Here is a 12,668-nt window from a genome sequence, read left to right on the forward strand (position 1 = left end):
TTAACCCGTTAGGGTCTCAGTCCGTTAAGACTGTTATAGTGAAATTTCTTCCCCCATTGCCGTTTTCATAAGGTGTTTACTATAGCCAATTTCACAGACCTCGATCAAATTTATGTCTTCAGTCTGAACAGAGCAAGTGACATTGGATTTGGGAGCACACTCTAAACTGGTGTTCAGTGACATGTTCACCTCTGGAATTACCGGACGTTTTCTTGAGAAATGAAAAAAAAAAGAAACCCTTTCTTCCAGCATCGTTAGGCTGTCGTAGAACCGCTGACCAGGAAGTACTCAGACACCTCACACAGGAAGTTGAAATATCAGCTGATCGTGGTGTTTTTGATCGAAGTTGCAGTTGGAACAGAGTGGGGCTCTTTATTATCCTGAGCGACACAACAAAAGGCTCAGTTAAACTAAAGAAATCCGTCACAGAAACTCCTCACAGACGATCGATTCAGAGGAAGCCCGTACTATTAGTTAATGAGATTGTAGAGTGTTTGATGTTACTGTTTTTTTCAGCACGTTTACATCTGAATCCTCGGTAAGAAAGAAAAACATCAGCGCCAGGCGACGGCTGGTGTAAAATAGGGGTGAACAGTATTGGTGTTGTACAAGCTTTGGTCGTTTTGCAGTATTCGTTTCCTGTTTCAAAGACAAACAGGCATAGATTGACAGCTGTATAGAAATTTGTCGGAGAAAAATGCAGTCGTGCATTTGATAAGACAATAATTTGATTGTCAGTGTGCTTCGTTGATAAAGACGTGTTATGAATTAGAAGTTACGTCTGTAGTTGCAACTACTCGCTGGTGGCTTGTGATCGCCTCTGTTAACAAAACATCTGAGAGCTTTAGTCACCAAGTCTTTGGAAGATTTTTAAAGAAAGGGTTTTTGAAATAAACTGATTTTTGTCAGTGCAAGAGCAACAACCTGTAACCAGCACCTTTGTACATAACCGACTGGCCATATTTTACATATGATTTAATGTGTTTTAAGTTTTGTCAAATTGACATTTTAAGTCTTCGGGTTTGTATGTTCGGATGTTTGCTTTTAGCACTTGTTTAGCTGTCGTTGTTGGAAGTTGGAGTGCATAAAATCTATTCAGTGTTAGAATCTTACTTGTTTTATTGACTGACTAGCTGTGGTGTTTCAGGATATTTGTATTTCACTGAAAACTGTTTTACATTGTACATGATATTTAAATTATTTCAATCGCGTTACTAGCTAATTTAATGTCGTCTCAGAGGGTGGTGCAATTGATAGATTAGTTGAGAGATTATACGGGAATTTGCTAGAGGCAAAAAAAAAGGTCCAGATCTGGCCCAGTCAGAGAACCTCACTGAAAACCCAATTTCTTCCCCGCCAATGCTGGATCTGGAGGTCGTTCCTGAGAGATCATTGGGAAATGAGCAATGGGAATTCGCATTAGGTAAGCGACTCACTACATGAACTGAAGCCAGTAGTTATGATGAAATGCGTTTATAAAATTACTCAATCCTATGGGGCAATCGACACGGATTTAGTAGGAGCTCCCAGATATGTTCAAATATTTTAACCCATAAGTGAAACAACCGCTCATGTACTCGATTTATCTTCAACTGTTCAAAAGTGCGGGCTTCCTCACAAGCCCCTCAGTGTCTGTAGAATCTCCTCTTTGCAGTCTTTTTGCAAACTTGACTGCAGATATCCACAGACAGAGCTGTGGTTACATTGCAGTGGGTTCAGTGCACGTAGAGATAAGGTTTGCTTTGGAAGTTTTGCCATCAGATGTTTTTTTGTGTTCTCTGTTTTCTTGTTCTAGCGTCACGTGATTCTTAGGCACGTTCTAGCCTCAGCCGCTTGACTGATAACTGACTTGTATTGTAGAATTTGATTGTGTGTGTGGATGCCTGATTTTATCCTGTCTTTTTCTGACATGTAGGGATGCCATTGGCCCAGGCCATTTCCATTTTACAGAAGCACTGTCGTATCATCAAAAATGTCCAGGTGCTCTATAGTGAACAAGTAAGAATTTCTTTCCCTTTTTTTTTAATGTTTTTTTTAAAAAAATTTTTAACAAGAGCAGAGAGGTTATTAAGACAAATATGTGAAAAAGTGAGCCTGGTTTAGGTCCTCTGACATTCCTGTTTCTTTTCGTTGAAATACTAGGCTAAACTGCTTTGCATTTGTAAGTCTGTAACGTACTTCGCTGTCGGAGTTGAATGGAGTGTGTGAAGAGGATAAAGACCCTTTGAGTCAGTGTGGTGACTGATATATTTGCTCTGTTCCTTAACTGTTCCTCTCCGCTTTAGACACCACTTAGCCATGACCTCATTCTCAACTTGACTCAGGATGGAATTAAACTGCTGTTTGATGCCTGTAATCAGAGACTGAAGGTGAGTGAGTTTGTGTGTGTGTGTATGTGTGTGTGTGTTTGTTTGTACATGTCTGTATAATGAGGGAATGTAGCTTCATTATTTTAAACACGAATTAAATTTCTCTTTTTGTTTGTGTTTAGGTAATTGAAGTGTACGACTTGAGCAAAGTAAAATTAAAATACTGGTAAGTGATCGTATGAGTTTGTAGTTGAACGGTTTCAAAATCTCATTTTAAATGAAGGGGGGGGGGGCATTTAAATATTAATTATGTGTTCTGCTGTTCTGTTAGAGAGGTGAATATTTTTCAGAATTCTCCTGCTCTCCTTTCGGGCCATCCACTTTATCTACGGAATGCTGCCTTAAACTGTTTGCTTTCGGGCTTTTGTAACTTATGTGCATATGTGTCAATGTTTGTGCTTGTTCTTTACCTTTTTCAGCGGGGTTCATTTTAACTCTCAGGCCATAGCACCCACCATTGAGCAGATTGACCAGTCCTTTGGCGCTACACACCCTGGAGGTAAGAGAGAGAGATTTCTGGAACTTTCTGTAACACTTTTTCCCCCCTTCAGCTTAAACTCAGTTTACAACATTAAAAACACTGGTTTTATATTCTATTACTAGTGATGTTTCAGAGTGTCAGCTGTGTATATCTTTGGGTAATTTTATATGTTATTTCAAAGCTTGTGAAACGAATGCGCTCAAAACTTTGTCTTGTTGACTAAGTTCACATTAGAAGTCGTAGATGTACAGGTCAGTCCACAAGACATGGATTTAAAAAAAGATACATATAGTATTTTCATTTTTGAGTGTGTGTATACATGTGTATGCGTGTGGTGTGTGTGTGTGTATGATTATTTATGTGATTATATTTATCTCTTACAAATTGTTCCCTTTTTATGTTTCGCTCCTCACGTCTCCAGTCTATAATGCTGCTGAGCAGCTCTTCCATTTAAACTTCCGAGGGCTTTCCTTCTCCTTCCAGCTGGACTCATGGAATGAAGCTCCCAAGTACGAGGTAAGAAGTCTGAATGATCCCTGGCAAGTCAGCCTCCTGTCTGCTCTCCTCTGGCTCCAGCTGACTCCTGCCTCCTGCCTGTTCTCCTCTGGCTCCAGCTGACTCCAGCCTCCCAGCCCTACTTCACCCAACATCACTGCCAACAATAACTTTGTGCACATAAATTACGATCTCGTATCAGGCTATAATATGAGAATGATTATTAATAGCAATTCTGAACTGGTGACCTGTAATAAAAAGTCGTTTGCAATGCACTGGAAGGGTAAATTTGACAGGGCACCTGGTTTAATGTTGCCTGTGAATGAATTCAACTCCATTTAGTATTTGAGTGTCACGGTGTTTAAGTCTTTAGACTTTGGAGTGTGTGTGTGTGTGTGTGTGTGTATGTGTGCAGCTTTATTTTTTGTGTTTCTTGTTGAAAGGCATGCTGCTTGCGTGGATACAAACGTGAATGAAGCGTAAACAAACATCGCATTTTGCGCTGCGTTGTGACACTTCAGCCGCGGCGCTAACCGCACTTTCATTTGTGTGTGAATCTCTTGGCATCGCCTCTGTGCAGATGAGGTGACGGCTATGCATTCGCAATGATCTACTCCCAGTTGTTTTGCCTTGACAGCCTAACTTTGCCCATGGCTTGGCCTCCCTGCAGATTCCTCACGGGGCAACAGTCAAACGGATGTACATCTACACTGGCAACAACCTACAAGAAACAAAGTAAATGTCTTTTTTTTTTATGTGTGTTTCTTAGCCTGTGTGTGCACTGTGTATGCAACTGAGAGAGAGAGAGAGAGAGAGATTATTGGCACTGAAGTGTGTGAATACAGAAATGACGCTGTAGCTTGGTTTGAATTTATAGCGAGGTCTTAAATGTCAGGGTCAAAGGTCAATTAACTATGCAGAAATGAGTAGGAAGAGTGCCCAGTGTGACACAGTGGATTGTCCAGAGCAGGAAGTCAATGAGTGTTCTGTGCTTATCTGTAAGGTCAGGGCAGAAGGTGCAGTGAAATTATCAACCGGCACCATTAGACAGAAAGTACCTGCTAATGTAAGCTCTTAAAATTGCCCCGTGCATTAAAGAGCTTTTGGGAATTGCAGAAGCTGCTCGTATTAATGTGACTGTACTTCATGTACTCCTTTGACCTCAAAGATCCACCACTGCAAAAACCCAGAAAAAGATTATGAATTTCTTATTCTTTTTTTTTTGCTTGTTACGTGAAAACTGTTCTTAACCCTTAATTAAGCTGTTAATTGTTTCGAACTGTTAATTAAACTGTTGATTTGTTGGTTTTTTTTTTTTAACTGTTAAAGTCATTGTTGTTTTTTAGGTGTTTTAAATTGTTTGAATTGTTTTAATAATAAAGGTCTGGTCCTCCTCCTCCTCCTCCTCTGTTTCCCAGGGCTCCGGTGATGCCCCTGGCCTGTTTCCTAGGTAACGTGTATGCGGAGTGTGTGGACGTGCTGAGGGATGGGACAGGACCACTGGGGCTTAGGCTCCGCCTCCTCACTGCAGGTATGACAACCAGACGACCCCTCACCTCAAAACATTCACACAGTCTCTGTGACTCTCAGCTGTTCCGAGCATGTTTCGAATCTCGACTCTGAAAGTGTGTCTCGGTTAAAAACGGCGCTGCGGCCGTGGAATTATTATCGTACGTCGTGTCCCGGAGTACTTACCCTGGACCAGCCCCTTGTTTTGTTTATCAGGACACTGATTGACAGGAGGTGGCTTCTCATTGGTGTGTTGTCTCAGAGCAGAGAGCACAGAAAGACTTTGCAGTGTACTCTGTGGTACATTCATTTCATGGTCTTGCCATAGTTATGAATTCTTAGAATAAAATAAATTCCTCGGAAATATAACTTATCCACTTATCTGTCTATCTAGCTGCCCGGCTGTCTGTGTGTCTGGCTGTCTGTCTATCTGTCTTTCTGTCCTTCCATCCATCCATCTGGCTGTCCATTGATTTTTCCTTGTGGTATGAGAAATATACATATGTGTTCTAAAAACATTGATATGCTGGGGATGAAATAATGCACTAATGTGTATGAAAAATGCCCAGGTGCTGTTCTAATTGATTTCTGAGAATAAAAACAGAGGCGTTTGATGGCATCTCTGTGAGCTGTAGGACCACTGCACCGTGCCTGTTTCTCTGTTTCTCTCCATCACTGTATATCACAGCTGTGTCATCACCTCCCAGAGGACAGGAGGAGCTTCTAACAAACACAAACAAAGCCAGTCCAGCCAATCAGCAGCCAGAGTTTGACTAGAGAAAAAAACACTTTATTATCTTTCTGAGTCTCTTTATCGTGCTGGGGGGGAAACCCAGTCCCACGGAAATTACTCTACCTCTTCGTCGTTCGTGGTTTAGACTTCTCCTTTTAGACATGTGAGAAGAAAGGATGAAAGATGTTTTTTTTTGTTGTTGTTGTTGTTTTTAAGCTCTTTGACACCCTGCTTAATCAAAACATAACCACATAACCAGCTGTGTGGGTGGGATGGGGTGAGAAGGGTTAGGAGCCTAGTTATGGAATGCTTCCATGTAAGATGGATTGTAAAACATGTCCAGGCATGTAGGATTAGAGAATAAACCAGAATAAACCCAAGGAAGGCATAATCTGTAACCATCATACCATCATTTCCATATCAGATTTTACTGTATGAGACATGCTGGGGATGTTGTGTATATTTTGAAGGAATAATCTCTCTCTCTCTCTCTCTCTCTCTCTCTGCCCCTCTCTCTCACTGTCTGTGTGTGCGTGCGCGTGTGTGCGCGTGTGTGTGCGCGGGCGTGCGTGCTTGTGTGTGTCTCAGGGTGTGGTCCGGGTGTGTTGGCCGACGCCAAGGTGCGGGCTCTGGAGAGGAACATTTACTTTGGAGACTCATGTCAGGATGTCCTGAGTGCCCTGGGCTCGCCACACAAAGTCTTCTACAAGTCAGAGGACAAGGTCAGTGTCATATCCATTTACATTCACTTCACTTTACCTTCCCATCCCACCTCACCCCACCCCCACCTCATCTCACCTCATCTCACTCCATCTCACCCCATCTCACCCCACCTCACTCCGTCTCCCTCCATCTCACGCAACCTCACCCCACCCCCACCTCACCTTTTTTTATATGTGAGAAAAAGTCACATTTGGATCTTGGGGTTCTGTGAATCTGCTCCGCTGTATTTCTGTAATCCATTCTGACCAGTATGCACCAGTTTCTAACAATGTAAACTTAAACCTGCAGTGACGTTGACATCGTCTGAATAGACTTTATTGCGATGCTCTGTTTCAGATGAAGATCCACTCTCCCTCGCCTCACAAACAAGTCCCGTCCAAATGTAATGACTACTTCTTCAACTATTTCACCCTGGGAGTGGTGAGTGTTGGTACCGTAATGATCAGCTGAGATTGGATTGTGCTCTTAGGTAGCAGCTATGACAGAACTTCACTAAACACATTTTTGGAGTGGGAGATTCTTCTGCATTCTATTGCCCAAATACAGAACTGTTTTTGAGTTTTAGAATAACTGTGTGTGTGTGTGTGTGTGTGTGTGTGTGTGTGTGTGTGTGTGTGTGCGCGCGCGTGGGTGCACGCACGCGCATGTGTGTTCAATTAGCCACCACCACCACTGCACTTGGCTAAATTAACCTCACATTGCTTTCTACTCTTTTTTTTTTTTCTGCTTCTTTCTTTTGTTTCTCTCTCTCTCTGTCTCTCTCTCTGTTGTCTGTCGTTGTCTGCCTCCCTCTCTGTCTCTGCTTCTCTCTCTCTCTGTCTCTGTCTTTCTGTCTGTCTTTCTCTCTCTGTCTGCCTGCCCACGTCTGTCCGTTTCTCATTCTTTTTCCTTCTTTTTTCAGGATATACTGTTTGATTCAACCACACACCTGGTTAAGAAGTTTGTTCTACACACCAACTATCCTGGCCATTATAATTTTAACATGTGAGTCTCTGCACCGCTCTGCTAAGGGCTCATTGGTGCCTGGATGGCACATTTGGGTGTTGTCACATAAACATGACATTAGACATTGTTCACCTTCAATAAGTCCTATGTTGTTTGAGAAATTGGCGCTATATTATTCCACATCCTGCTATAAAAAATGGTGGATGTTAGTTTTCCATAATCTGATACGTCATCCCATTATTTCTCTGTCAGTTCATGCGGATGGTTCGGAAAATAGCACTGTCGGGTCAGCCTCCGATCTGAATGCTGACGTAGAGCACTGACACACTTAACGTGTTAACCGTTTTAAGTCTTTATGCTAAGGGAGGAACAGCGTGAAGGACAAAGGTTGTCATGCCAACTGCTCGCAGACAGAGGTTTAAGGAATTTACAGATAAAATACACAATGTCATAAAGATCAGCAGAACAGATCAATTAATCCACTGCCCTGTCTGCTTTATTATACTGTCCCATATAGCCTAAATATGCTGGATGGAATGAACCCTGTATTAGACTTAAGTGCCTTTTTTTTTGTCTTTTTCTCTTCACAGATACCATCGATGTGATTTCAAGATTCCACTCGTCATTAAAAAAGGTGAAAAGCGTCACGTTTTAAAGTCGTGCGCACTGCCTGTCTGTGGTCCTTCAAACGCAGTTCACTCCTCCCATTTGCCTTCTCTGGTGTCATTTCAAAATCTTTCTCATTTTTCCTCTCTATCCATTATGGTGGTCATTTGTATTTGCAGGATCACGTGACCAATCCGGGCTTTATAATTAGCTATGGAGCTGAGGCAATTGTGTTAGTATCGAGTTAAAATGCCTAACGTATAGAATATGTTATCCAGAGGGTGCGCGTGGCGCTGAGAGTCTCAGAGTAGGAGTGCTGATCTAGGATCGGGTCCCCTTCTGTCAATCTAACTGTACTTGTCAGGATTTCCTAATGGAAGAAACTGATCTTGGATCGTGAAGTCAGGATTGGAGTTGGGAAACGGTGTTTGTGTGTGTGATCAGAGCACCGTACCCACCGTGATGAGAACTGGGCGTGTTTATGCCAGGCTTCTGTGCCCCGCTGCCGTTACACGGAATTTGGTTTCTTTTCCCCCGGACCTCAGGCAGAGAGCGTTCTGACAGTCGAAGAGAGAACTGAACAGGGCTGGTACAGGAGCGTTTGACTGACTCGGCTGAATTCAGTGGTTTGTTTTTTCAGATGGAGCGGACGCTCAGGGAGAGGACTGCATTCTCACCACCTACAGCAAAGTAAGAGGCCTGGTCATGTACTTCACTTTAACCTGGACATTTAAGACTTCTTACAGTCATTATTTATCATCCTAGAACACGTTTTCTTTGTGCCTTCAACTGTTCCCTGTTTGTCCCCCCACCCCCCATCTGTACAAATCATTCAACCAGTCGCAGTGATAATCCTGTTTGAACCCCTGTTTTGAGCTGAAACTCTGGCATTGTACCAAAGCAGTGTTTTTCGGCTGGTCTGGTATTGATTCATTCATTTTGGGATTTTTTTTTTCCCCGTGTGTGTGTTTTCGTCATCAGTGGGATCAGATACAGGAGCTGTTAGGGCATCCCATGGAAAAACCTGTCGTCCTCCACAGGTGAGAGCTACACGTCATACGCAGAGAAAGAAAAGTGGTTTAAAAAGCAGATGGAAAGAAAGCTGGGGGGGGGGGCAAGCCAGTTCTTCTTCTCTTGCGGTTTTACTGATGAAATGATCAGTTGAGGTGCGCTGTGAAATTCGACTGCAGTTCAGTGACCTCAGATTCGATAGGCTTTTAGTTAATGTTCAACGACTGTCTTCAAAAATAGTGTTGATGCAACGCGACCCTGCTGTAAATGTGTGATTTGCCAAATATGGAGAGAGTCTGAAACATCCCCCACACTGGGGGCAAACATTTTGGAACTTGTCTGACCTCCTGAGAATTCTAAGGTCAAAATATATATCATAAGCTATTTATAAGACGTTTTGATCTTTTTGTTACACATAATATTAAGAATTAGGATAACAGTAGTAACACTACGTGTAATGATCCAACACCTCAGGTCATCCTCAGCAAACAACACCAACCCGTTTGGATCCACGTTCTGTTTTGGTCTGCAGAGGATGATATTTGAGGTAAGAGGGCCCTACTGGGAGAGCTATGACTTGACCATCTGCACAACACGCACGTGCTATGTTTGTTTAGATTCCCGCAGCATGTACCATAAATACTGCGTTAAAAAACGAGAACAAATAAATATCACATGCTTTCAGATTTGTTATCAGTTTTCCCAGCTGCCTGTTCTACGACGGAATAATATAAATATATAGTCACAGTGCACACTTAACGGTCTGCAAACACGTATGTCGGCACCTTCTTTAGCCAGTTTACCTCTGCTGTCATGGTTACAGGTGATGCAGAACAACCACATCGCGTCGGTGACCCTGTACAGTGGCCCCCGGCCCAGCAACCTGCCCCGGGCGGAGTCCAGCGTCCACTGAGAGGTCCGGGCGTGCCCGGGGGACGCTGGTGCCGATCCAGCCCGACAGAGAGCCGGTCACACAGCTACAGCGCTCCGTTACTGACTAGTGCAGTGTGCCTTTCATTCACTGCTGCCATCACACAAGCAAAAGCCAGGCGCCAGGCATGCTGGGAGTTTCTCTGGAGTCATTTTGTTCCATTACCCTCGCACACAAAACTACCCGCTCTGGACACCCCCCCACCCCCTCCTCCTCCTCCCTTCTCCCCCATATCGGATGCTCCATGCTGCCCCCTGCTGAGGGAGTCTGGAAACTGCCATTAACTTTGTGACCCTTACTAACCACTGCTGACCCCTGCTGACTCACTTTTTCCCCTCCTTGCTTTCTCCATAACATTCTCCCATAGACATGCCATTTGTCTCAACGTCATCTTAGCTACACTTGTTGGTGCACAGTGATGCATTTATTACACACACACACACACACACATACATACATACATACATACATACATTCACACACACACACATGAACAAATATTGCTATTAATCTCTTACATAATCAAATAAAATAGGCTGTTTTTTTGTTTTGTTTGTTTGGTTTTTTTTGTTTTTGAATGCCAAGGTTAGTACGTCCTCACATCAGAAACAGACACCAAAGGACAAACAAAAATTTCAGTTCAAATCCCCTCTTCTCCATGTAACACACTTTAACAAGCCCACACACAGCCTCTTATTCATTTCAGATTCATTCAGCCCACCAGTGCCCTGCTTATGGAGAGGGCATTTTAACACAAATATATACAGTGACACACATATTTGTCATTTGAATACATTGAGTTTTGTTTTGTTTGTTTTGGGTTTTTTTTGTTTTGTTTTGTTTTTCCGTTTTTGTTATTCTCGAGGAGTGTGATGAAAAGATTACAAGCACAAATTCAGCTGCATAGACCTGGGAGTGAACTGATGTATTCAGTACAGCCAAAAGGCTTTCTTCATCTCATGAAGATTTTCTCATAAAATTTACTCACACACACACACACTTACAGGTTCCTACGTCCACGACCAAGTCAGCAGCACGCAATACCTCCCATTACAGAGCTGTGTGGTGTGGATTTCAGCTTACCTTTGTCTTGGTGGTGTTTATTTTTTTTTTTTTCCTGTTTTTTTTTTTTTCTCTCATTTTTTTTTTTTTGTTAACATGGTTTCTTTTCTTTGGAAAGATGAAAGCATTGGTTTTAACATTTGCACTAAAATACATGTTATGTACTTGATAATTGTCACTTATCCACTGAGGACGGTTTCATTTACTGTTTGTGAAAGAAAGGAGAGACAGAGAGAGAGAGAGAGAGGAGACAGAGACAGAGACAGAGAGAGAGGAGAGAGAGGAGAGAGAGAGACAGAGAGACAGGGAGACAGGGAGACAGAGAGAGAGAGAGAGAGAGAGATATCTGCAGCTCTCTACACTGGAGAGAAAAGCCATTTATCCCTCAGTTTCTGCTTGTTTCTAAATCTTCTTATCCTTCCTTTGTGTTCATTTCCTCCTTCTGGCCATTTTATATCCATTCATACCTTTTTTTTTTTTTTTTCCCCTTGTCTTGTTTCTTCCGTTAGGCTCTCTCTGTCAAAGATCTCTGAGTCCGTCGCTTCAAATTTCAAATCCTTTCTTCGTTTCACTTTTCTTTTTTTTTTTCTTTCTTTCCTCCCTTTTTTTTTTTTTTGGCATTTCCTTATGTCTGCCAAACGTTCAGCCAAAGAAATAACATGAATTCTACATTATTTAAAACTAAAAAAAAAAAAAAAAAGTATCACTTTAAACGTCTTGATCCTAATGAGTATCGACATTCCTTTTTAATCATTCTATCTGTTCTGAGCCCCTTTGAAGATTTTACGAGAATCTTATGATACTAGTCACTCTTAAATCCATTTTGAAATATATAGTCTTCATTGTAGTCACGTTTCTGCTTTTTGATATACATCTGATTTTAAGGTTTCTTCTCTGCGGAGGCCTGTGGTCCTTTATGTGTAGCAGGTAGATTAAGAGCAGCATTCTGCACACTTTACTGGTGTGTCTTGTGTTTGTACAGATTTGTAAATAGTGCGCTTTCTTTACCTCTCTTGTCTTGTCCGTTAAAGCTAATGGTACACCTAGGCGTGGGTTTGTTGAAAATCTTGAACTTGCATACAAGACAACAGAATTGGTTTTGTTTGTTTGTTTGTTTTTATTAGTATTATTTGGGAACTGATGCATCAGATGTCTGTTCCACATTCTAGAGAGTTCCGTCAGTTTTAAAGAACTGGTCTTAACAGGCCTTTGTAGCAGTGTCTTTCCACCGTAGTCCTGGAAGAAGCGTCTCTCTCTGCCTAGTCCACGTGTGACCGCTGTGTAGAGAGGTCCGCACACATGATCTAATGGATATGAGCAGAGTGTTTAAAGTTCAGTTAAAGGTTTAGAGGAGGCACTGCACAAAGACACTGTGTTAGATCCCAGCTGTGTAATTCATTAAGTCTTGTACTGTGTATACACAGAAATGGGGGTGTGATAGAGTGTGTGTGTGTGTGTGTGTGTGTGTGTGTGTGCGCGTGCGTGCGTGCGTGTGGATGCGGTATTTGATCAGCAACCTCCTTGGTCACTGACCACCGCCCTGCGCTGAGGACAGCTCTTCTGCTTAGCAGTGTGCAACGCAGGCTTATTCGGGCATTGTTTGTTCTCTGTTGCGTTTACTTCTTCCAGGAGTTGAAATGGAAGGTTAAGTAGATGTTGTTTTCATTTTTAACCCTTGCTTCTGGCAAGTTATGAAAAGAAACAGACAAATAAATAAAACATTAAAAAAAACAAAAAAAAAATGAAAAGAGGGAAAATCTGTACAGCTGGTGACGTTGTGCCTCATCTCCCACTGAGCCTGTC

At 42.3% G+C, this 12,668-nt stretch overlaps 1 protein-coding gene across 4 annotated transcripts; it reads left to right on the forward strand.

Annotated features, from left to right (window-relative positions):
* Positions 1 to 376: 376 nt before the first annotated feature.
* On the forward strand, positions 377 to 11,104 carry phaf1 (phagosome assembly factor 1). 4 transcript variants are annotated; one of them, XM_030790806.1, is made up of 16 exons: positions 377 to 1,423; positions 1,916 to 1,998; positions 2,286 to 2,369; positions 2,492 to 2,535; positions 2,789 to 2,868; positions 3,272 to 3,366; positions 3,983 to 4,080; positions 4,764 to 4,876; positions 6,176 to 6,309; positions 6,647 to 6,730; positions 7,212 to 7,294; positions 7,846 to 7,889; positions 8,502 to 8,551; positions 8,843 to 8,901; positions 9,347 to 9,419; positions 9,696 to 11,104. In XM_030790806.1, exons 1-16 carry the CDS (start codon positions 1,360 to 1,362, stop codon positions 9,783 to 9,785), a joined length of 1,278 nt encoding a protein of 425 aa, XP_030646666.1. In that variant the 5' UTR covers positions 377 to 1,359; the 3' UTR covers positions 9,786 to 11,104. The 4 variants fall into 4 exon arrangements, with proteins under 4 accessions (XP_030646666.1, XP_030646667.1, XP_030646669.1 ...); XM_030790807.1 differs by having other exon boundaries at positions 4,016 to 4,080; XM_030790808.1 differs by lacking the exon at positions 377 to 1,423 and adding an exon at positions 1,716 to 1,735.
* The last annotated feature ends 1,564 nt before the right edge of the window (positions 11,105 to 12,668 follow it).

The sequence above is a fragment of the Chanos chanos genome, chromosome 13 (assembly GCF_902362185.1).
Source record: "Chanos chanos chromosome 13, fChaCha1.1, whole genome shotgun sequence".
NCBI classification, from domain to species: domain Eukaryota; kingdom Metazoa; phylum Chordata; class Actinopteri; order Gonorynchiformes; family Chanidae; genus Chanos; species Chanos chanos.